Raw genomic sequence first — 25,978 nt, 5'->3', positions numbered from 1 at the left:
GCATTACCACCTCTGACCGCTCTCCATTCCCCTGCGAAGTGTTCTATAACCGCCCCCCCTGACCTCCCCGCTCCTTGCAACCACCCAGCCGGGTCTGAACGATGGGTGTGGAAGGCGTCTAATCACCGGCTGCCTCTCCCCCGTGTTCAATAACAGAGTGGGGATCCAGTGATCACACTCTCTCCCACACTCCGCACGTAGCCCACCGCCCTTTGGGGGGGGGGGGTCTCACAGGCCCTTCAGACCAGGGAAGTCCTACTATCCCGATCTCGTCTCCCCGCTCACACAACCCAGAGCTGGGTCACCTTCACGGTCTCCCTCCTCTCTGGCTGACTGACTGCACTGTCTGAAGAAGGGTCTCGACCCGAAACGTCACCCATTCCTTCTCTCCCGAGATGCTGCCTGACCTGCTGAGTTACTCCAGCATTTTGTGAATAAATACCTTCGATTTGTACCAGCATCTGCAGTTATTTTCTTATACTGACTGCACTGTTCCCCCCCCGACCCCTTGCTGGGATGAGGAGTCAGAACTGATCGCCCCACCCTCCCCTGTCCAATCACAGGTAGTGACCCCCCCTCCCAATCCCTTGTCCTCTCCATCCATCCCATCCCCTCAAGTGCCCCTTCTCCCATCCCCCCACTCCCTCCCTCCCTCCCATCCAGGGTTGCCAACTTTCCAACTCCCAAATAAGGGACAAAAGGTGCCCTCACCCAGCCAGTGGCCATGTGCTCCCGGTCCAATAATGGCGGCCGCCCGGGCCGGGAGGCGGGTAGCTACGCAACCTCCGTTCGGCGAACACACTCTGTTAGCCTACACTGTCCGGGCCTACACTGTCTGGGCCTACAGCGGCCCCCAGGCCTACACTGTCCGGTCCTACAGCGGCCCCCGGGCCAACAGTATCCAGGCCTACAGCGGCCCATGGGCCTAATACGGGACAAGGGCGGTCCCGTACGGGATAAACCAATCTAGCCCGATATACGGGATGTCCCGGCTAATACGGGACAGTTGGCAACCCTACTCCCATCCCCCCAACTCCAGTCAGCACGGTCCACAATGGCCATGGGGGAGTGAGGTGAGGGGGGGGGGGTCTGTGACTGTACCCTTGAGATCACTCCCGGAACTGCAGGTGCTGGTTTACAAAACCAAACCGCTGCAAATGTTCTCCAGAGATGCCGCCTGACCCACTGAGTGACTCCAGCACTTTGTGTTGTCCTCCACCAGAATGAGGACTGGATCATAGTTTCTGAGCTACAGAGAGAGGTTGAGGCTGCAGCCCCTGTTCCAATATCTAAAGGGGCTGCTCCTTGCCCTTCAGGCTGCACTTCTCACCCACCACCCTCATCTTTGGCCACCCTGTGCGTAGGGGAGAGGGTAAGGCTGAGGATGTCCTGGTTGGGTTGCTCCTGGGCCTGGCCAAACTGGCCATCCGTGAGTCACGGCGCCAGGGGGAAGAGGGCTCTGCCCGAGCCGGCTGCCTGCCCCTTTTCCGGGGTTACGCCCGCGCCCGGGTGGTGTTGGAGAGGGACCGCGCGCTGTCCACGGGCACCCTGGGGGGTTTCCGGGACCGCTGGGCACCGCGGGGGGTGGAATTCATCCTCAGTAAGGATGGGGAAATAGTCTGTTTGCTTGTATTGTGGTGGTGGGTTTGTCTGCATTGTTTTGTATTGTAAATAGCATTTTTTGTAAATAATTGATTTAAATTATTTTTGGTTAAAAAACTCCCCCCAAAAAAACAAAGCACAACCACAAAAAAAAACCAGAGAGTGGTTGTACAGACGTGAGCTTTTTTCTCTGGAGCAGAGGTTGAGGGGAGACCTGATAGAAGTATATAAAATTATGAGAGGGGTAGATAGGGTAGACAGTCAGAACCTTTTCCCAAAGTGGAAATGTCAGAGAAGAAGACAGAGCTTTAAGATGAGAGGGGGAAAGTTTATGGGAAATGTGCGGAGCAGGGTTTTATTACACACAGAGAGTGGCGGGGTGACTGGAATGGGCTGCCAGGGGTGGCGTTGGAAGCAGATATAGTGTTTAAGAGGCTTTTGGACAGGCACATGGATGTGCAGAGAATGGAGGGGTATGGATCACATGCAGGCAGTGGAGATTAATTTAACTTGGGATGTGGAATCGGCTGTGGTGGATGTTTATGTTAAATTGTATTTTATGTGGCTGTGTGTCTTGGTGCTTTTTACTTAGTATGGCTGTGTGGTAACTGAAATTTCACTGTACCTTAATTGGTACATGTGTCAATAAATTGAATCTTGAACTTGACATCTTGATAAGCTTGGCCACGGATGATGCGGTCTCCCAGGTTCTACACACCGCTCTCTCTCATCTGGACAGCCAGGGGGGCTATGTGAGGATGCTGTTCATTGACTTTAGTTCAGCATTCAACACAATAGTCCCCAGCAGACTGGTTGAGAAGCTGCGGGAACTAGGGCTTAGCACCCCTCTGTGTGCCTGGGTCCTGGACTTTCTCACCGCCAGGCCCCAAGTGGTCAGGATGGGGGAACACACATCTAGCTCCCTCACCCTGAACATAGGATCCCACCAGGGTTGCGTCCTTAGCCCCCTACTGTACTCCCTGTACACACATGACTGTGGGGCCAGGTTCAGCTCAAACTCCATCATCAAGTTTGCTGATGACACTGTGGTGGTGGGCCGGATCTCCAACAACGATGAGAAGGCCTACCAGGAGGAGGTGGCTGATCTGGCACTCTGGTGTCAGGACAATAGCCTCCTCTTGAATGTCACTAAAACGAAGGAGCTGATTGTGGACTTTAGAAGGGCTAAACATCCAAGGACGTACACGCCACTGGAGATAAATGGGTCTACTGTGGATAGGGTGAGCGGTTTTAAATACTTGGGAGTCCGCATCACAGAGGATCTGACATGGGCAACGCACATTGCCGCACTGGTGGGTAAGGCAAAGCAGCGCCTTTACCACCTTAGACAGCTGAGGAAATTCAGATTGTCTCTGAGGATCCTTCATTGCTTCTACTCTGGGGCTGTAGAGAGCATCCTGTCCGGCAACATTACAGTCTGGTTTGGGAACAGCTCTGCCCAGGACAGGATGGCCCTGCAGAGAGTAGTGCGTTCGGCAGAACGCGCCATGGGAACTACACTCGTCCCCCTGCAGGACCTATACATCAGGAGGTGCAGATCCTGAGCAAGCAAGATCATGAGGGACCCCTGCCACCCCAGTAACGGACTGTTCCAGATGCTACGATCAGGCAAACGCCTCCGCTGTCACGCTGTGAAAACGGAGAGGATGAGACGGAGTTTCTTCCCACAGGCCATCAGGACTGTCAACTTTTATAACCCCAGAGACTAAATTTCTGTCTACACTATAGTAACTTATTAACTTTATTTATATGCTGTAACTGTAATTCTTTTTTGTGCACAATCCGCAGGCATTGCCACTTTCATTTCACTGCACATCGTGTATGTGTATGTGACAAATAAACTTGACTTGACATGGAGATTGTGGGCTGAAGGGCCAGTCCCTTGCGGTACTGTTCCATGTTCTATGCACCGTGCCAGGCCCCGAGGCGTGTAGGTGAGGTCAGGCGTGTGGATGTTACACGATCTGATTACACCTCAGCCTTGTCCTCGCTGGAGAAAGGGCGAGGCTTCTGGCAGCTGCCATTGCTTGTTTCAACAGTTTTAATGCTGATTGAACAACACATCACAAGTCACAATTTGTTCAAGTCACAATTTACAGATCTGTTCACAGCCTGTTCACAGGACACATTGGAGACCTGTACATTGGAGAGGGGAGAGGGGAGCGCATAGCAGGTATGTTCACGGACCCGCCAGCCGTCTGGTCATTCCCTCCTCTCCCCTCCTGTCAGGCAGAAGGGCGGTCATGGTGGCGCAGCGGTAGAGTTGCTGCCTTACTGCAAATGCAGCGCCAGAGACTCAGGTTCGATCCCGACTACGGAGTTTGTACGTTCACCCCGTGACCTGCGTGGGTTTTCTCCAGGATCTTCGGTTTTCTCCCACACTCCAAAGACGTACAGGTATGTAGGTAAATTGGCTTGGTGAATGTAAAACAAAAATTGTAAAATTGTACCTAGTGGGTATAAGATAGTGTTAATGTGCGGGGATCGCTGGTCGGCGCGGACCCGGTGGGCCGAAAGGGCCTGCTTCCGCGTTGTATCTCTTAAAAAAAAGAATATATGGAAACGTGAAACCATGTACCACAAGATTCGGGAACAGCTACTTCCCTGCTGTTATCAGGCTACTGAACGGTCCTGCCATAAGCTAGGGTGTAGTCCCGATCTTCCAACCTACATCATTGTGGACTTTGCACTTTTTAAAATCCGCACTTTCTCTGTAGCGCTAACATTATATTCTGCACTCTATTTTTTTCTTTTTGCACTACCAGATGTATTTATTTATACATAATATGTTGTGAATGAACAGCACACAAAACAAAGTTTACCACTGTATCTCAGTACACGTGACAATTATAAAACAATTACAAACCAATAATATCACCCCACAGGGAACAATGAGCAAGGCCACCATTACACCAACATGGTGGCCATTTCAAAGACATGATGGCCATTTTACACACATGGTGACCATTTTGCACACATGGTGGCCATTTCACACACATGGTGGCCATTTTACACACATGGTGGCCATTTTACACACATGTTGGCCATTTCAAAGACATGATGGCCATTTCACACACATGTGGCCATTTTACACACATGGTGGCCATTTTACACACATGGTGGCCATTTCACACACATGGTGGCCATTTAACACACATGTGGCCATTTTACGCACATGGTGGCCATTTTACACACATGGTGGCCATTTAACACACATGGTGGCCATTTTACACACATGGTGGCCATTTCACACACATGGTGGCCATTTAACACACATGTGGCCATTTTACGCACATGGTGGCCATTCTACAGACATGATTTGCCAAAGGAGAACTCCAGCCACTTGGCTTGACCACCGAGGGGCACGGACTGACCACCGGTCAAGGTCAGGGCCGGAGTGACCTTTGAAGCAGTAAGCTGGGGCCCGGGGTAGGGTGTCTCTGCCCCGACGGAGTTAAACCAGTGGCAGAGTTTCCGGAAGGTTCTCTGGCCCGGCAGGCAGGGCGGTGGAGGGGGCGGGGGAGCAGGTGTGGGGGGGGGGGGCGGCGGCGGAGGGGGGGGTGGGAGAGGTTGCGGCGAGCAATCCTTCGTCTCTTCATCGGCAGCTTGAAGTGAGGCTCGTCTCCCTGAAGGGGGAATGCAGGGAGGGGAGGGAGGGAGGGAGGGAGGGAGGGAGGGAGGGAGGGAGGGAGGGAGGGAGGGAGGGAGGGAGGGAGGGAGGGAAGGGGAGAGAGGGAGGGAGGGAGGGAGGGAGGGAGGGAGGGAGGGAGGGAGGGAGGGAAGGGGAGAGAGGGAGGGAGGGAGGGAGGGAGGGAGGGAGGGAGGGAGGGAGGGAGGGAAGGGGAGAGAGGGAGGGAGGGAGGGAGGGAGGGAGGGAGGGAGGGAGGGAGGGAGGGAGGGAGGGAGGGAGGGAGGGAGGGAGGGAGAGAGAGAGAGAGAGAGAGAGAGAGTGGGGAGAGTGGGGAGTGTGAGTACAGTAACTGTACCCTGTACTCTGTCCCCCCCCACATCACCATCAACTCCCCAGATACCTCTACTGCCCACTAGGAACAAATTACAGATGCCAATTAACCTACAAACCTGGGTTGACACAAAATGCTGGAGTAACTCAGCGGGTCAGGCAGCATCTCAGGAGATGCCGAGACTGACTGAAGAAGGGTCTCGGACCCTTCATCTCAGACTGAAGAAGGGTCTCGACACGAAACGTCGCCCATTCCTTCTCTCCAGAGATACTGCCTGACCCGCTGAGTTACTCCAGCATTTTGCGTCTACCTTCGATTTAAACCGGCATCTGCAGTTCTTTCCTTCACAACCTATAAACCTGTACGCCTTTGGAGGAAACCGGAGCACCCGGAGAAAACCCTCGCGGTCACACTCCCACCCATGTGCTGCCCCCTCCCTGCCCCCTCCCTCCCCCCACCCCCGTCAGTTGTTCCCTGTGGCCCTCACACGGTGCCCCACACCCTGACCTGGTGGCGGTACTGGAAGCACCCCCCCATCCCGTTTTTTCCCCTCACTCCCACACCCCTGATGACCCCCCCCCCCACACCTGTCCTGTCCTCATACCTGTCGCCAATACCGCGTCTTACCTGTCCCCTCTCCACTCATTACCTCCCAAGTACCGGTACCACAGGACCCCCCCCCCCCCCATTCTGCCCCCCCCACCGTGCCTGGCGTTAGTACCGTAGCCCCCCCCCCCCCCGTACCTGGCGGCGGTTTCACAGCGCTCCCACGTGGCCGTAGTAGTACCGTAGCCCCCCCCGTACCTGGCGTTAGTACTGTAGCCCCCCGTACCTGGTGGTGATACCGCAGCCCCCCCCCGTACCTGGCGGCGATACCGCAGCGCTCCCACGCGGCTGTAGAAGTCGTCGAGACGCTGCTGCCGCTCGGCCGTGAACGTGCCGCTGCGACGCTCCACCTCCCGCTGCGACTCCCGCAGGCGCCGGATACGGCCCCGCACGCGCCACTCCCTGCAACACACCGACCGCACAGCCGTGGACAGAGCGCACAGCGGCTAGACACGGGAGAGATGGGCGACGGGGCGGAGGTGGGAGAGAAACCGGGAGGGGGGGGGGTAAGGGGGACTGGTGGGGGGCTGAAGAGATGGGGGGGGTAACGGGGGGAATTGAAGGGGGGTGAGACGGGGGGGGGGAGTGAAATGGGGTGGTGAGACGGGGTGGGGGGTGGGTGGGGTGAGCGGTGTGGGGGTTGATTCGAGGGTCGCGGAGACGGGGTGAGACGGGAGGGTGGGGTGAGTGAGGTGATTCGGGGGTGGCGTGAGACGGGGGAGGGGTGAGACGGGTGGGGTGAGGCAAGGGGTGAGCGGCGGGAAGGGGTGGGGGTGACATACTTGGCGTGCTTCTCGTGCACCAGCAGCTGTACCAGCCCCTCCTCGTCGGGAGCCCCCCACTCCAGCGTCACCCCCCCCGGGTCCGTCACCACCGGCTGCAGGAAGAGGCGACGAGCCTCCCGGTACGGCCAGTCCTCCGGCACCGCCAGCCGCTGGGGAGACACGGAGAGACACGGCTAGACACGGCACACACCCCCCTCCCCCCCACCCCCAGCTCCCTCTCCACCGGCCGCTGGGGAGACAGGGAGGGACATGGCTAGACACGGCACACCCCCCCCTCCCCACCACCCCCAGCTCCCTCTCCACCGGCCGCTGGGGAGACAGGGAGGGACATGGCTAGACACGGCACACCCCCCCCTCCCCACCACCCCCAGCTCCCTCTCCACCGGCCGCTGGGGAGACAGGGAGGGACATGGGTAGACACCTCCCACACCCCTCCCCTCCCCATCATGAACCCCAGACGCAGCGGGGAGACACCATCTGGTACCGGTCTGAGCACCGTCTCGACTCCTCCCACCCCCACCGCACGATTGATCCTACATCAGCCTCTCCCACGGGGGGGGGGGGGGGCAGGAAGGTGGGGGAGTGAACTGTGTCTAGAGCTGTGGGAGGGGTGGGGGTGTTGGGAGGGGGGGGGGGGGGGGGTCAGTCCCATCTGTCCCAGGCCCCAAGTGCTGCACCACTGTCCAGGCAGCAGTGCTTTTTTTTCTAGTGGTTGGAGCAGAATTAGGCCATTCGGCCCATCAAGTCTTCTCCGCCATTCAATCATGGCTGATCTATCTCTCCCTCCTAACCCCATTCTCCCGCCTTCTCCCCGTAACCCCTGGCACTCGTACTAATCAAGAATCTATCTATCTACCTTAAAAATACCCATTGAGAGCCTCCACAGCCTTCTGTGGCAAAGAGTTCCACAGATTCACCACCCTCTGACTAAAGACATTCCTCCTCATCACCTTCCTAAAGGCAAGTCCTTTAATTCTGAGGCTATGACTCTCCCACTGGTGGAAACATCCTCTCCACATCCACTCTATCCAGGCCTTTCACTATTTGGTAAGCTTCAGTGAGATTCCCCCCTCATCCTTCTAAACTCCAGTGAGTGCAGGCCCAGTGCCGTCAAATGCTCATCGTAGGCTAATCTATTCATTCCTGGGATCATTCTTGTAAACCTCCTCTGGACCCTCTCCGGAGCCAGCACATCCTTCCCCAGATATGGGGCCCATAATTGCTCACAATACTCCAAATGCGGCCCGACCAGCGCCTTATAGAGCCTCAGCATTACATCCCTGTTTTTGTGTTGTTGGTCTCGTGAAATAAATGCTCCCATTGTGTTTGCTTTCTTTACCACCAATTTGACTTGCACATTAACCTTTAGGGAATCCTGCACCAGCACTCCCAAGTCCCTTTGCACTTCCGATTTCTGGAATTCTGTCCCCTTTTAGAAAATAGTCTACGCCTTTATTCCTACGACCAAAATGCATGACTCCACACACTTTGCTACGCTATATAACATCTGCTACTTCTCTGCCCACTCTCCCAACCTGTCCCAAGTCCTTCTGCAGAGTTCCTGCTCTCTCTACACTAGCGGCACCTCCACCTATTTTTGTTATCATCCGCTAACTAGGTCACAAAATCCTTCAATCCCCTCGTCCAAATCATTAATATGCACCTGCGGAACTCTGCTAGTCACTGGCAGCCAACCAGAGGAAAAAAACCTTTATTGTAAAGAGGGGATTTAGTACGGGATTGAAACAGTGCTGTGGATACAGAGAGGGGCAGTGGGATTAGTGTGGGGATGGATACGGGGCTGTGGATACAGAGAGGGGCAGTGGGATTAGTGTGGGGATGGATACGGGGCTGTGGATACAGAGTGGGGCAGTGGGATTAGTGTGGGGATGGATACGGGGCTGTGGATACAGAGTGGGGCAGTGGGATTAGTGCGGGGATGGATACCGGGCTGTGGACACAGACAGTGGGGCAGTGGGATTAGTGTGGGGATGGATACCGGGTTGTGGATACAGACAGTGGGGCAGTGGGATTAGTGTCGGGATGGATACCGGGCTGTGGAGAGGGAGTGGGGCAGTGGGATTAGTGTGGGGATGGATACGGGGCTGTGGATACAGAGTGGGGCAGTGGGATTAGTGTGGGGATGGATACGGGGCTGTGGATACAGAGTGGGGCAGTGGGATTAGTGTGGGATTGAAACAGTGCTGTGGATACAGAGTGGGGCAGTGGGATTAGTGTGGGGATGGATACAGGGCTGTGGATACAGAGTGGGGCAGTGGGATTAGTGTGGGGATGGATACCGGGCTGTGGATACAGAGTGGGGCAGTGGGATTAGTGCCCCCTTTATCCGTAACCTCGTCCTTTATAATGAACTCTAAAATCTTACCGACCACTGAAGTCAGACTAACCGGCCAATAGTCCCCACTATTCTGCTTTGCACCCTTCTTGTGCAGCAGGGGTCATGTTGGCAATTTTCCAATCGTCTGGAACCACTCCTGACTCTTAGTGATTCGTGAAATATCAGAATTAATGCCCCCACAATCTCTAAAGCCACCTCTTTCAGAGCCCTAGGGTGAAGTCCATCCAGCCTAGGTGACTTATCCACCTTCAGGCCGTTAAGCTTCCCAAGCACCTTCTCCCTAGTAATAGCCACTCCACTAACTTCCAACCCCTGACTCTCTTAAACTTCAGGCACGTTGCTGGTGTCTTACACTGTGAACGCTGATGCAACAAAATTATTCAACTCTATCCACATGGACCACGACCACCGGATATTTCCCCTCACACTCCAAGTTCCTCTGCAGGTCTGACGAGATGTCCTGAACCCGGGCACCAGGCGGGCAGCACAGCTTTCGGGACTCTCGATCCTCGTGTCCATGCCCCTAACTATACGATCCCCAATGACGACTAGGTTTTTCCTTCCCTGTCCCCTCTCGAATGGCCCCCCTGAACCACCCTTGTCTGCACAGGGAGCAAGAATCTCAGACCTCCTTGACGGGCTGAAGTTGCTCCAACTCGGCCCTCACGTCTGTTCCCCTCGCTAGCAGTCACACCATGTACGTCACCACGGAGCACGTTGGAAGCAGTTACTCTGTCGGGCGTGACGGCCTCCACAAACACAGCGTGCAGGTCATTCTCCCAGTCCCTGATGTGCCGCAGTGTTTGAAGCGCATACTCCATGTTGTCCGCCTTCAGTCTTAGTTCCTCGGTTTGGGGTACGGAGGGGGTGGGGGGGTTCGGATGGAGTTTGGGGTACGGAGGGGGGGTTCGGATGGGGTTTGGGGTACGGTGGCGGGGGGGTTTGGAGTACAGGGGGGGGTTGGAGTACAGGGGGGTTCGAATGGGATTTGGGGTACGGGGGGTGTTTGGATGGGGTTTGGGGTACGATGAGGGGGGGGTTTGGATGGGGTTTGGGGTACGGGGAGGTTCAGATGGGGTTTGGGGTACGGTGGCGGGGGGGTGTTTGGAGTACAGGGGGGGTTCGGATGGGGTTTGCGGTACGTGGGGGAGTGTTTGGATGGGGTTTGAGGTACACGGGGGGGTTTGGGGTACGGTGGCGGGGGGGTGTTTGGAGTACGGGGGGGGTTAGGATGGAGTTTGCGGTGCGGGGGGGGTTCGAATGGGGTTCGGGTGGAGAGGGGGTCAGTGGGGTTCGGGTGGAGAGGGGGTCAGTGGGGTTCGGGGGTTCACTTACCCCGGGCCGCAGGTGCTGCACCACACCGTCCAGGGAACGATGCTGCTGCAGGAGGGGCAGGGCCCGGCCCGGACCCACACCCCGGATCTTATCGCAGTAATCACAGCCCAGCAGGATGCACAGGTCCACAAACTGGGGGGGGGGGGGGGCAGAGGGCAGCAGGTCACACCCCCACACACAGCCCACAGCCCACCCCAACCACACCCCCCACCCCACACAGTCCCCACCCAACACACAGCTCACAGCCCACCCCAACCACACCCCCCACCCCACACAGTCCCCACCCAACACACAGCTCACAGCCCACCCCAACCACACACCCCCCACCCCCCACACAACCCACCCCAACCACACACACCCCCCACCCCACACACAGTCCACAGCCCACCCCAACCACACACCCCCCCACCCCAACCACACCCCCCCACCCCACACACAGTCCCCACCCAACACACAGCTCACAGCCCACCCCAACCACACACCCCCATCCCCACCCCAACCTCAACCCACCCCAACCTTACCACACCCACGCACAGGGTCTGTAAACAGCACCCCCCCTCCCCCAATCTGTCTGAGCTCTTGACCCCCCCGCCGTCATGCTACACACACTGACTCCCCCCCCTGTCCCACACCCACCCACCCTCTCCCTCACCTCTTCTTGCCCCTCTCCTCCCACCCACCTCTCCTACCCCCCAGACAGGGGGAGTCAGTAAACAGCCCCCCACCTCCTCCCCCGGCCCAGCCCCCACCCCTGCCCCTCGTGTCACCCCACCCAGCCCCCCACCTCCTCCCCCGGCCCAGCCCCCACCCCTGCCCCTCGCGTCACCCCACCCAGCCCCATGGGGAGGGTGACAAACACCCCCACCCTGTCCCTGACTGACCTGCTCGTGGGACAGCTGCAGGGCCTGGAGCACGGCGGGGAGAGAGAACTCCTCCACTCTCCTGGGGTGGGGAGAGAGAGAGAGAGAGAGAGAGAGAGAGAGAGAGAGAGAGAGAGAGAGACGGGGTCACACACCAACCCAGAGACCACCCTCCCCTCCCCCACCCAGAGACCACCCTCCCCTCCCCCACCCAGAGACCACCCTCTCCCTCCCCCACCCAGAGACCACCCTCCCCTCCCCCACCCAGAGACCACCCTCCCCTCCCCCACCCAGAGACCACCCTCCCCTCCCCCACCCAGAGACCACCCTCTCCCTCCCTCATCCAGAGACCACCCACCCCTCCCCCACCCAGAGACCTCCCTCCCCTCCCCCACCCAGAGACCACCCTCCCCTCCCCCACCCAGAGACCACCCTCCCCTCCCCCACCCAGAGACCACCCTCCCCTCCCCCACCCAGGGACCTCCCTCCCCTCCCCCACCCAGAGACCACCCTCCCCTCCCCCCACCTCCAGATGCACCCCTCTCCCTCCCCCACACCCAGTCCGCCTCCCCTGCACTACCACCCCCACCTCCCATATCTCTGACTCCCCCCCCTCCCTCCCTCCCTCTTTCCCCACTCACGCGTGAGGGCTGCCATGACGTGTCTACACTCACGCATGTGGGCTGACATGATGTGTCTACACTCAGGCGTGTGGGCTGGCGTGACGTGTCTACACTCAGGCGTGTGGGCTGACATGATGTGTCTACACTCAGGCGTGTGGGCTGGCGTGACGTGTCTACACTCAGGCGTGTGGGCTGACATGATGTGTCTACACTCAGGCGTGTGGGCTGGCGTGACGTGTCTACACTCAGGCGTGTGGGCTGACATGATGTGTCTACACTCAGGCGTGTGGGCTGGCTGTGACGTGTCTACACTCAGGCGTGTGGGCTGGTGGTGACGTGTCTACACTCAGGCGTGTGGGCTAGTGGTGACGTGTTGCGATGCCGTGACTACACTCACGCATGTGGGCTGACATGACATGTCTACACATGCGTGTGGACTGGCTATGATGTGTCTCCATTCACGCTTGTGGGTTGGCGGTATCGTGTTGCGACAACTCATGCGTGTGGGCTGGTGGTGTCGTGACGTGTGTACACTCACGCGTGTGGGCAGGCGGTGACGTGACGGGTCTACACTCACGCGTGTGGGCTGGCGGTGACGTGACGTGTGTACACTCACGCGTGTGGGCTGGCAGTGACGTGCCGCACCAGCCGGCTGCAGCCGAAGGGCAGCGCGTCCATGTCCTCGGTGGCCGTGCAGTGGACCAGGCCGGCACGGACCAGCGCCGCACATGTGGCCTCCGCCTCAGCCGGGGCCTGCGGGACGGCAGCATCACAGCGGGGTCACGGCGGGGTCACAACAGGTCACAAAAGGTCACAACAGGTCACGCTGGGGTCACAACAGGTCACGCTGGTGTCACAACAGGTCATGCTGGGGTCACAACAGGTCACACTGGGGTCACAACAGGTCACGCTGGGGTCACAACAGGTCACGCTGGGGTCACAACAGGTCACGCTGGGGTCACAACAGGTCACGCTGGGGTCACAACAGGTCACGCTGGGGTCACAACAGGTCACGCTGGGGTCACAACAGGTCACGCTGGGGTCACAACAGGTCACCCTGGGGTCACAACAGGTCACACTGGGGTCAGGGTGGGGTCACAACCAGTCTTGCTGGAGCACAACAGGTCACACTGGGGTCACAACAGGTCACACTGGGGTCACAACAGGTCACGCTGGGGTCACAACAGGTCACAGCGAGGTCACAACAGGTCACTCTGGGGTCACAACAGGTCACACTGGGGTCACAACAGGTCATGCTGGGGTCACAGCGAGGTCACAAGGGTGCTCCATGGGGTCACGTCAGGAGCACCCTGGGTCAGAGTGGGTCATGCCAGTAGCACGCTCGTGTTGGTTCAGCGCACACTCCAGGGTCACGGGCGGCACGCTGGGGTCCAGCTCACCTCAGGCCAGTCCGTCCATCCCACTCACACTGCCCTGAAATACCACTTCCCCCTATCCTTAACTCCTCCCACTGTCACACTGCAGTGTAACGAGCCCTTCAGCCCATCGGGCCCGTCCTAGCCCTCAACGTCACCCCTCCTGGACATCAGTGACAGAACCGTCCCACTCTACAGCCATTTATATTTCAGTACACCTCTATCACACTGCCCGCACTCACGGAGATACACTGCATGGAAACACACCCTGCAGGACAGTGGTGCAGCGGGTGGAGCCTCTGCCTCTCAGCGCCAGAGACCCCGGTTCCAACCTGACCTCGTGTGCTGTGTGCTGTGTGTGTGTGTGTGTGTGTGTGTGTGTGTGTGTGTGTGTGTGTGTGTGTGTGCGTGTGTGTGTGCAGTCGCACGTTCTCCCTGTGACCGCGTGGGTTTCCTCCGGGTGCTCCAGTTTCCTCCTGTAAATTGCCCTTAGTGTGTAGGGAGTGAATGAGAAAGTGGTAGAACCTGTAGTTGTACAGGGCCCTAGTGAGACTGCACCTGGAGTACTGTGTGCAGTTTTGGTCTCCAAATGTGAGGAAGGATATTCTTGCTATTGAGGGCGTGCAGCGTAGGTTTACTAGGTTAATTCCCGGAAAGGCGGGACTGTCGTATGTTGAAAGACTGGAGCGACTAGGCTTGTATACACTGGAATTTAGAAGGATGAGAGGAGATCTTATCGAAACGTATAAGATTATTAAGGGGTTGGACACGTTAGAGGCAGGAAACATGTTCCCAATGTTGGGGGAGTCCAGAACAAGGGGCCACAGTTTAAGAATAAGGGGTAGGCCATTTAGAACTGAGATGAGGAAAAACTTTTTCAGTCAGAGAGTTGTGAATCTGTGGAATTCTCTTCCTCAGAGGGCAGTGGAGGCCAATTCTCTGAATGCTTTCAAGAGAGAGCTAGATAGAGTTCTTAAGGATAGCGGAGTCAGGGGGTACGGGGAGAAGGCAGGAACAGGGTACTGATTGAGAATGAAAAGCCATGATCACATTCAATGATGGTGCTGGCTCGAAGGGCTTCCTCCTGTCTATTGTCTATTAACCTGGAACTGGTGGGTGAGGCCTCAGTGGGCCTGTTTCCCTGCTGTATCTCAACCTATCAACCTATCCATGCCGACCAAGCTGCCCCGTCAACACTAATCCCACCTGCCCCATGTTTGACACATGTACCGCTAAACCTTCACCAGCAGCTGTTCAATTCTATCTATTCTTCTCATGATTTTGTCTGCCTCTATAAGATCACCCCTCATCCTCCTGCGCTCCAAGGAATAGAGTCCCAGCCTGCCCAACCTCTCCCTAGAGCTCAGGCCCTCCGGTGCTGGCAACATCCTCGCAAATCCTCTCTGCGCCCTTTCCAGCTAAATGACATCCTCCCTGTGGTTGGGTGACCTAATCCTCTCCAATCTGGGTACATGTTACAACAATAAACCAATAACACAGTCTGCCGTCTGCTCCGTGCTACCCCCAGTGTTGGGCTGAAGGGCCTGCGGCTGGCGGATCGTACCTCGATGTAGGGGACGCCCAGGAGAGTGAGCAGTCGCTGGCAATCACGCCGGCCGTTCCTGGAGAAGCGCTCCACCGGGACCTTGCCCTCCAGCTCCGCTGTGGGAAGGACAGGGGGGAGACCCCGTTAACACCAGACGCCGGAGAAGTGGAGGGGAACCGCAGGGTCAACGGCCCACCGCCCGGACACACCAACCCTCAGCTCTGACCACAGCCCATTCATGGGGCCGCCCGCGGGGGAGGTGGGATTAGTGCGGGGTTGACACAGGGCGGTGGGATAGTGTGAGCATTAATGTAGTGTGGGAGAGTGGGGGGTAGTGGGATTAGTGTGAGCATTAATGTAGTGTGGGAGAGTGGGGGGTAGTGGGATTAGTGTGAGCATTAATGTAGTGTGGGAGAGTGGGGGGTAGTGGGATTAGTGTGAGCATTAATGTAGTGTGGGAGAGTGGGGGGTAGTGGGATTAGTGTGAGCATTAATGTAGTGTGGGAGAGTGGGGGGTAGTGGGATTAGTGTGAGCATTAATGTAGTGTGGGAGAGTGGGGGGTAGTGGGATTAGTGTGAGCATTAATGTAGTGTAGGAGAGTGGGAGGCAGTGGGATTAGTGTGGGATTGATGCGGGACTGGGAAAAAATATAAAAACATAGAAAATAGGTGCAGGAGGAGGCCATTTGGTCCTTCGAGCCAGCATCGCTATTCATTGTGATCACGGCTGATCATCCACAATCAGTAACCAGTTCCTGCCTTCTCCCCATATCCCTTGATTCCGCTAGCCCCTAGAGCTCTATCTAACTCTCTTTTAAATCCATCCAGTGAATCAGCCTCCACTGCCTTCTGTGGCAGAGAATTCCACAAATTCACAACTCTCTAGGTGAAAAAGTTTCTTCTCACCTCAGTTTTAAATGGCCTCCCCTTTATTCTTAGACCGTGCCCCCTGGTTCTGGACTCCCCCAACATTGGGAAACTGTTTCCTGCATCTCGCTTGCCTTAATCCTTTTATAATTTTATACGTCTCTATAAGATCCCCTCTCATTCTTCTAAACTCCAGTGAATACAAGCCCAGCCTTTCCAATCTTTCCTCATATGACAGTCCCGCCATCCCAGGGATTAAACTGGTGAACCTACGCTGCACTGCCTCAATAGCAAGGACGTCCTTCCTCAAATTAGGAGACCAAAATTAGGAGGGAGCGGGGCGGTGGGATTAGTGTGGGATTGACACAGGGCGGTGGGGAGAGAGTGGGGAAGTGGGATTAGTGTGTGATTGATGTGGGACTGTGGGGAGAGAGTGGGGAAGTGGGATTAGTGTGTGATTGATGTGGGACTGTGGGGAGAGAGTGGGGAAGTGGGATTAGTGTGGGATTGATACAGGGCTGTGGGTAGTGTGCGGGGCGGTGGGATTAGTGTGAGCATTAATGTAGTGTTGTGAGAGAGCAGGGCAATGGAATTGATATGGGACAGTGGAGAGAGAGCGGGGCGGTGGCATTAGTGTGGGATTAATACAAGAGCTGTGGGGGAGAAGAGGGCTGTGGGATTGCTGTTGTAAGGAGCAGTCACACGCTGGATGGGCCGAATGGCCTGTGGGTGGAGCTCTGGGGCGGCACGGATGTTGTACCTGCTGTGTTTTGCGCTCCTGCCTTTTTTTCTCTCGGCTCTGTTCCCTGTCGGGGAGAAGAGGAGATGTTAGCAGCCCACATCAGACAGCCGGCAGCCTCCCCTCGTACAATGTCCCTCCCCCACCTCCCACCTCCACCCCCTGCCATGCTCCCACCTTTTGGAATGTGGGAGGAAGCCGGATCACCCGGAGGAACCCCCACGCGGTCGCAGGGAGAATGTGCTGGACTTTCTTTTTTTGTTTATTATGGGTTTTACAGAGAGCTACGCTTACATATCTGTTGTGCTGCCCAAAGAATGGTGTTGGGGGAAAAAACCCTGCAGATGCTGGTTTAAATCGAAGGTAGACACAAAATGCTGGAGTAACTCAGCAGGGTCAGGCAGCGTCTCTGGAGAGAAGGAATGGGTGACGTTTCGGGTCGACCTTTGATTCTGTTTTGTGTCTACCTTTGATTTAAACCAGCACCTGCAGTTCTTTCCCTACACACTTTCAGCTCACCTTGTCCACACTGACCTGCGACCGTTCCGTACACGTGCATTATTCTACACACACACACACACACACACACACACACACACACACACACACACACACACACACACACACTCGGGACAATTTTACAATTTTTACCAAAGCCAATTAACCTACAAACCCGTACGTCTTTGGAGTGTGGGAGGAAAGCCAAACGGGTCACAGGGAAAAATGTACGGACTCCGTACAGACGGCACCCGTAGTCAGGGTCGAAGCCGGGTCTCTGGTGCTGGAAGGCAGCAACTCCACCTCGGAACATGGGAAGGAGTCACGTACAGCTCATCTCTCCCCGAGCGGACGAGTGTGGACCCAACTCTTACCCCGGAGGGCGGCTGGGACCCCTCCTCCAGCGAGGGCCCTCCCTCAGCTCCCCGCTTCACACCACACGTCTCCTGGGTCCCTGCAAGGCAACAAGACCATCAGACACAGCGCCAGACTCTACCCCGCCATTTACTCACTGCTGATCTATCTTCCCCTCTCAACCCCATTCTCCCGCCTTCTCCCCATAATCCCTGACGCCCGTAGTAATCAAGAATCTGTCAATCTCCACTTAAAAAATACCCAAAGCCTTGGCCTCCACAGCTGTTTGTGGCAATGAATTCCACAGATTCACCACCCTTTGCCTTAAGAAGTTACCTTTCTAAAGGTACATCCTTTTATTCTGAGGCCGTGGCCTCTGGTCAATAGACAATAGGTGCAGGAGGAGGCCATTCGGCCCTTCGAGCCAGCACCGCCATTCAATGTGATCATGGCTGATCATTCTCAATCAGTACCCCGTTCCTGCCTTCTCCCCATACCCCCTGACTCCACTATCCTTAAGAGCTCTATCTAGCTCTCTCTTGAATGCATTCAGAGAATTGGCCTCCACTGCCTTGTGAGGCAGAGAATTCCACAGATTCACAACTCTCTGACTGAAAAAGTTTTTCCTCATCTCAGTTCTAAATGGCCTACCCCTTACTCTTAAACGGTCCTAGATTCCTCCACCAGTGGAAACATCCTCTCCAATCAGATCAGTTGATACCGTACATAAATACAATCAGTTCAAACTCAAGTACAATAGGTGGAGCAAAGGGGAAGATACAGAGTGCAGTATATAGTTCTCAGCATTTTAGTGCGTCAGTTCCAGAGACAAAGTCCAATGTCCACAATGGGGTAGAGTTGGATTGGACAGTACTCTAGCTTATGGAAGGACCGTTCAGAAGCCCGATAACAGAGGGGAGGAAGCTGTTCCCGAGTCTGATTCAAGCTTCTTTATCTTCCGTCAGATGGGAGAAGGTAGAAGGAGGAATGACTGGGATGAGACAAATCTTTGATTGTGTTGGCTGCTTTCCCGAGGCAGTGTGAAGTCTAGATGGGGTCGATGGTGGGGAGTCTGGTACATGTGATGGACTGGGCTACATTTTGCAAGTAGCAGAGCAAGGGGCCAGGGGCCACAATTTAAGAATAATGGGTAGGCCATTTGGAACGGAGACGAGGAAAAACTTTTTCACTCAGAGAGTTGTGAATCTGTGGAATTCTCTGCCTCAGAAGGCAGTGGAGGCCAATTCTCTGGATGCTTTCAAGAGAGAGCTAGATAGATCTCTTGATGATAGCGGAGTCAGGGGGTATGGGGAGAAGGCAGGAACGGGGTACTGATTGAGAATGATCAGCCATGATCACATTGAATGGCGCTGCCTTCTCCCCATATCCCTTGATTCCGCTAGCTCCGAGAGCTCTATCTAACTCTCTTTTAAATTCATCCAGTGAATTGGCCTCCACTGCCTTCTGTGGCAGAGAATTTGCACAAATTCTCAACTCTCTGGGTGAAAGTACTTTCTCATCTCAAGTCATGCTGTACAATCAAGACACACACAAGTGCAACAGGTAGTGCAAAGAGAGAAAAACCAGAGTGCACAATATCGTGTTAGATACAGAGAAAGTGCTGATAAAAAAACAGCCAACAACGTCAGAGCGGTAGGTTGGAGCACGGCTCACACGCGATCACACGGCAATGACAGCTCACCTTTGCAGACCGGCTCCACACCATCTGGGACTGGGCCACACGCGTGTGCCTGACTCCCTGGGACCTGGCCACATGCGTGTTCCTGACTCCCCGAGACTGGGCCACACACGTGTTCCTGACTCTCCGGGACCTGGCCACTTGCTTGTTCCTGATTCCCCGGGACTGGGCCACACGCGTGTTCCTGACTCTCCGGCACCGGGCCACACGCGTGATCCTGACCCACTGGGTCGGCCTTCCACGTCTGCCTCTTGCGAAGCTGCAGGCAGGAAGAGACAACAGCAGCAGAGGTCACAGAACCAGCAGAGTCACGAGCGTTTTATTGCCATACGTTCCGAAACGGAAGAAGGAGATTATTACACGGGGCAGCAACAAGCCGGGTTTGTAAACACAGCATTCAATAGGAAACACATCGAGCAACCAAAACACAATTCAAACAATCAAATACCCAATATGGTGAAAAGACAAATCAAAGCCAGAAGTCTGCAGTGGAAGCAACCAGTTCACAGTTTGTAGTTTCGTCAGAGATTGTGGTATTCTGCAACCTGATGGTTGTTGGGGAAAAAGCTGTTCCTGAACCTGGACATTACAGGGTTCAGTCTAGGTTTTAGGAGTGCAGTGCAGGAACAGGCCCTTCGGCCCACAATGCCCATGCTGAACATGATGCCAGGCTACACTGATCTCTGCCAGCTCGTGATCCATATCCCTCCATTCTCTGCATATCCATGTGCCTCCCCAAAATCCTCGTAAATACCACTATCATATCTGCCTGTTTAAGTTGCAAAGTCCCGGGCCAGCCTAACACACTGGTGTTTACTTTAGTTTAGTTTATTGAGGTAGGGTGAAAAGCTTTTTTGTTGCATGCTACCCAATCAGTAGAAAGACTCTTCATGGTTACAATCTAGCCATCCTCAGTGTGCAGATACGGGATAAAGGGATTAATGTTTAGTGCAAAACATAAAGTCCAATAAAGTCCGAATAAAGATAGTCCAAGGGTCTCTAAAGAGGTAAATTGTAGCTCAGGACTGCTCTCTAGTTGGCGATGGGATGGTTCGGTTACCTGATAACAGCTGGGAATAAACTGTCCCTGAATCTGGAGGTGTGCGTTTTCACACTTCTATACCTTTTGCCTGATGGGAGAGGGGAGAAGAGGGAGTGGCCAGGGTGCGACTGGTCCTTGATTGTGCTGCTGGCCTTGCCGAGGCAGCGCGAGGTAGAATGGCGTCAATGGAAGGGAGGTTGGTTTGTGTGATGCTCTGGGCTAAGTCCACAAATCTCTGCAATTTCTTGCGGTCTTTGGATGGAGCTGTTCCCAAACCAGGCTGTGATGCGTCCCGATAAAATGCTTTCCACGGCGCATTTGTAGAAGTTGGTGAGAGTTGTTGGGGACATGCCGAACTTCCTAAGCCTTCTATGGAAGTGGACCAGCACTGCATTAAGATGACCCACACCACCCTGGACACACTCTCATCTCGCTGCTACCACCGGGAAGAAGGTCCAGGAGCCTGAGAAACACGACCACTGGGTTCAAGAGCAGCTTCTCCCCAGCGACCATCAGGCTCAGGAACACTGCAAGACAACTGACCTCAGCAACTTTTATCTACTCTGGACGGTGTCTTTGGTTGCAACACAGACTTCGGTTTATGCACTATTATGGTTACCTTCATTACTGATTGTTAAATTGGAGATACGAGGAACTGCAGATGCTGGTTCTCAAACAAAGAAAAGATGCAAAGTGCTGGAGTAACTCAGTGGGTCAGGCAGCATCTCTGGAAAACATGGATAGGTGACGTTTCGGGTCGGGACCCCTTCTTCTTTTCAAATCTTTTTATTAAATTTATTAAATTTCAAAAAATGATAAGCACAATAGTGATATTGATACATAGGGATCAGGATTACATTAACAACAAATGTGACCTAAATATAAATCCAGTTTCAAAATACATATAGGGTATAGACCTCCCAGTCTCTATGTCATTATAGATAAAAGGTTAAAAGAGAGATTATATATATTTAAAAAATGTAAAAAGAAAAAAGAAAAAAAAATAAAAATTAACCCCCTAAACTAAAATAAGCAAACTAAAAAAAACCAAAAAACAAAACAGAATCTGGGCTGCAAAAAAGATTTCAACAGTTTAGACCCCTGTTTGTCGTCAAATTTGTTCCGCGAAATAAAGGTAAAAAATTATTCTAACGGCTGGAGAGGGAACAACTTATGCTGTGTGAAAATATTGAATAAAGCTTCCCCAAGTCCTATTAAATTTAACCGAGGGTTCAACAATATCACTCCTAATTTTATTCTAAATTTAAACATGATATCGTTTCAGAATACCAATGGAGTGTGGTGGGAGGATTAGAGTCTTTCCATTTAAATAAAATAGATCTCCTGGCAATTAATGTAGTAAAAGCAATCGACCGCCGGGCTGAAAGGGACAGATGAATAAATAGAATCTATCATTGGTAGCCCAAACATGGCAGTGATAGGATGAGGTTGTAAATCAATACCTAAAACGACAGAAATAGAATCAAAAATATATTTCCAATTTTTTTCCAAAAGTGGACAAGACCAAAACAGGGAAGCCACCTCAGAATTACATCTATCACAAGTAGGATTTATATGGCCATAAAAACGCGCTAACTTATCTTTGGACATATGTGCTCCGTGAACCACCTTAAATTGTATCAGAGTGTGTCTTGCACTGATTGAAGAGGTATTGACTAATTGAAGAATCCTCTCCCATTTCTCTATAGGTAAAGAAATTTGAAGTTCTCTTTCCCAATCATTCTTAATTTTATCAGATGTACCTACTTGTAATTTCAAAATCAACTCATAGATAGTCGATATTAAACCTTTCTGATAAGGATTCAAGTGTAAAATGTTCTCTGTAATTTCAGTTTGATGTGATAACGAGAAAGAGGGTAAAGTAGCCTTCAAAAAATGTCTGATTTGCAAATACCTACAAAAATGTGAATATTTATTGGACAGTTGTTCAAAAGACATAAAACAGCCGTCTCAAAACAAATCACAAAAAGATACTAATCCCTTCCTCTTCCATAGCAGAAATGCTTGATCAATACTGGAGGGTTGAAAGAAAAAAATAGATATGATAGGACTCGATAAGATAAAATTATTCAATCCAAAAAACTTATGAAATTGAAACCATATTCGCAATGTGTGACTTATTTTTGGGTTAATCGTATATTTATTCAATCTCGTAATTGTAAAAGGTAACGAGGCCCCTAGGATCGAAGCCAATGATAACCCCTGCATAGATTCACGTTCAAGATTTATCCATCCTAAACATTGGGTATCCTATAAATCTTTTGTCCAAAACATTAAGTAACGAGCATTAACTGCCCAATAATAAAATCTAAGGTTCGGCAATGCCAAACTACCATCTTTTTTTAATTTCTGTAAGTATTTTTTACTTAGTCTGGGATTTTTATTCTGCCATATATATGGAGAAATTTTGGAATCAATAATATCAAAAAAAGATTTAGAAATAAAAATAGGTATCACCTGAAATAAATATAAAAATTTAGGTAGAATAATCATTTTAATAGCACTGATTCGGCCGATTAGGGTTAAGGACATTGGTGACCATTTAATAAACTGTTGTCTGACATGGTCAATTAAGGGCGTAAAATTGGCTCTAAATAGGCCCTTGTGTTTCTTGGTAATCTTAATACCTAAATAAGTAAAACAGTCAGTAGTCAATCTAAATGGAAACTGTCCATAATTTGAAATTTGATTGATTGATGGAAAAAGCTCACTCTTACTAGGATTTAATTTATAACCAGAAAAACGACTAAATTGATTAAGTAATGCTATTATTGCAGGAATAGATTTCTCTGGATTAGAAATGTATAATAACAGATCATCTGCATAGAGAGATAGCTTATATGTCTTATTCCCACGGACAATGCCAAAAATATTGGGGGATTCCCTAAGAGCAATAGCCAAAGGTTCCAAAGCATTATCAAACAATAAAGGGCTTAAAGGACAGCCCTGTCTAGTACCTCGAAAGAGCCTCAAGAAAGGGGATCGCTGATTATTGGTAAGTACGGAAGCATGAGGTATATGATATATCAGCTTGATCCAAGAGAAACATTTTGGACCAATCTTAAATTTTTCAAGTGTATTGAATAAGTATTCCCATTCCACTCTGTCAAATGCCTTCTCAGCATCAAGTGAAATAGACAATAGGTGCAGGAGGAGGCCATTCAGCCCTTCGAGCCAGCACCACCATTCAATGTGATCATGGCTGATCATTCTCAATCAGTACCCCGTTCCTGCCTTCTCCCCATACCCCCTGACTCCGCTATCCTTAAGAGCTCTATCCAGCTCTCTCTTGAATGCATTCGGAAAATTGGCCTCCACTGCCTTCTGAGGCAGAGAGTTCCACAGATTTACAACTCTCTGACTGAAAAAGTTTTTCCTCATCTCCGTTCTAAATGGCCTACCCCTTATTCTTAAACTGTGGCCCCTGGTTCTGGACTCCCCCAACATTGGGAACATGTTTCCTGCCTCTAACGTGTCCAACCCCTTAATAATCTTATACGTTTCGATAAGATCCCCTCTCATCCTTCTAAATTCCAGTGCATACAAGCCTAGTCGCTCCAGTCTTTCAACATACGACAGTCCCGCCATTCCGGGAATTAACCTAGTAAACCTACGGCTGAACGCCCTCAACAGCAAGAAATGACACATTCAGGAGTTTTATTTGAAGCAGGGTATACAATATTCATTAATCTCCTAACGTTAAAGTATGAATAACGATTTTTAATAAAACCTGTCTGATCTTCAGAAATAATTTGCGGTAAAATGTTTTCCAATCTAATAGCTAATATTTTAGAAAGAATTTTAGAATCTACATTTAACAATGATAGGGACCCTTCTTCAATCTGACTGTGCAGGGGGGGGAGAGAGCTGGGTGAGAGGTGGGGGGGGGAGGGGAGGGAAACTATCTCCACCCTCACCACATGACTCGAAACGTCACCCATTCCGTCTCTCCAGAGCTGTTGCCTGACCCGCTTAGTTACACCTGCTTTTTGTATCTATTCCCACCACAATCAGCCTGAAGAAGGGTCCTGACCCGACACGTTCTCCAGAGATGCAGCCTGACCCACTGAGTTACTCCAGCACTTTGTGTCTTTTTTTTTTTAACCGTTAAATTTATTGTATTATTGATTATTGTATATTTATCTGTGTGGCATTGTGTTTACGGGACGATACAGATGCAGCAAGTGAGCATTTCATTGCTTCGCATTAGAGATACGGCCCGTATCTCTCCATAACTCCGTATCTCTTATAACTCCAGAGACTACATTTTTGTCTACGCTATAGTAACTTATTAACTTTATTTATATGCTGTAACTGTAATTCGTTTTTGTGCACAATCCGCAGGCATTGCCACTTTCATTTCACTGCACATCGTGTATGTGTATGTGACAAATAAACTTGACTTGAGACTTGAGGAAACAAGCCCCATTGGCCAACCGAGTGTGTGCTGACCAGCGCCAATAGTGTGCAGTGCTATCCTGCACACGAGTGATAATTTACAGAAGCCAATTAACCTACAAACCCACACGTCTTTGGGATGTGTGAGGAAACTGGAGCATCCGGAGAAAACCCAAGCAGGTCACGGGGAGAACGTACAAACTCCGTACACAGGATTGAACCCGGGTCTCTGGCGCTGTGAGGCAGCAGCTCTACCTACTGCACCACTGTGCCTCACACATTCTGTTCGCATTCCATGTGACAATTAGTGAACACCAAGTGTGTGTGTGTGTGTGTGTGTGAGTGTGGTGTGTGAGTGTGGTGTGTGAGTGTAGTGTGTGAGTGTGGTGTGTGAGTGTGAATGTGGGGTGTGTGTGGGGTGTGTGTGTGTGAGTGTGGGGTGTGGTGTGTGTGTGTGTGTGTGGTGTGTGTGGGGTGTGTGTGGTGTGTGTGTGTGTGTGTGAGTGTGGGGTGTGTGTGGTGTGTGAGTGTGTGGTGTGTGAGTGGTGTGTGAGTGTGAATGTGGTGTGTGTGTGTGTGTGTGGTGTGTGTGGGGTGTGTGTGGTGTGTGTGTGTGTGTGTGTGTGTGTGAGTGTGGGGTGTGTGTGGTGTGTGAGTGTGGGGTGTGTGTGGTGTGTGAGTGGTGTGTGAGTGTGAATGTGGTGTGTGAGTGTGGGGTGTGTGAGTGTGAATGTGGTGTGTGAGTGTGGTGTGTGGGGTGTGTGAGTGTGGGGTGTGTGAGTGTGAATGTGGTGTGTGAGTGTGGTGTGTGGGGTGTGTGTGGTGTGTGTGTGTGTGTGTGGTGTGTGAGTGTGGGGTGTGTGTGAGTGTGGGGTGTGTGTGTGTGTGTGTGTGTGGTGAGTGTTGGGTGTGTGTGGTGTGTGAGTGTGGGGTGTGTGTGGTGTGTGAGTGGTGTGTGAGTGTGAATGTGGTGTGTGAGTGTGGGGTGTGTGAGTGTGAATGTGGTGTGTGAGTGTGGGGTGTGTGAGGTGTGTGTGGTGTGTGTGTGTGTGTGTGGTGTGTGAGTGTGGGGTGTGTGTGGTGTGTGAGTGTGGGGTGTGTGTGGTGTGTGAGTGTGGTGTGTGGGGTGTGTGTGGTGTGTGAGTGTGGTGTGTGTGTGTGTGTGGTGTGTGTGTGTGTGTGGTGTGTGAGTGTGGGGTGTGTGTGAGTGTGGGGTGTGTGTGAGTGTGGGGTGTGTGTGAGTGTGGGGTGTGTGTGAGTGTGGGGTGTGTGGGGTGTGTGGTGT

The 25,978-nt window shown here is 52.7% G+C and overlaps 1 protein-coding gene across 1 annotated transcript in view; it reads right to left on the bottom strand.

The window, feature by feature from the left end:
* Nucleotides 1-4,934: 4,934 nt before the first annotated feature.
* LOC144608173 (putative flap endonuclease 1 homolog) overlaps nt 4,935-25,978 on the bottom strand; it is a 29,863-nt gene continuing 8,819 nt past the window's right edge. Inside the window, 11 exon segments of the mRNA XM_078425666.1 lie at nt 4,935-5,164; nt 5,166-5,249; nt 6,449-6,593; nt 6,974-7,125; nt 10,671-10,802; nt 11,552-11,612; nt 12,770-12,906; nt 15,094-15,191; nt 16,703-16,748; nt 17,554-17,633; nt 19,236-19,491. Coding sequence (XP_078281792.1) covers nt 5,078-5,164; nt 5,166-5,249; nt 6,449-6,593; nt 6,974-7,125; nt 10,671-10,802; nt 11,552-11,612; nt 12,770-12,906; nt 15,094-15,191; nt 16,703-16,748; nt 17,554-17,633; nt 19,236-19,491 — 1,278 coding nt within the window. The 3' untranslated portion in view covers nt 4,935-5,077.

This window comes from Rhinoraja longicauda, chromosome 2 (assembly GCF_053455715.1).
Source record: "Rhinoraja longicauda isolate Sanriku21f chromosome 2, sRhiLon1.1, whole genome shotgun sequence".
NCBI classification, from domain to species: Eukaryota; Metazoa; Chordata; class Chondrichthyes; order Rajiformes; family Arhynchobatidae; genus Rhinoraja; species Rhinoraja longicauda.
The sequence above is the reverse complement of the archived record's forward strand: the minus strand, read 5'-3'. Positions and strand labels throughout refer to the sequence as shown.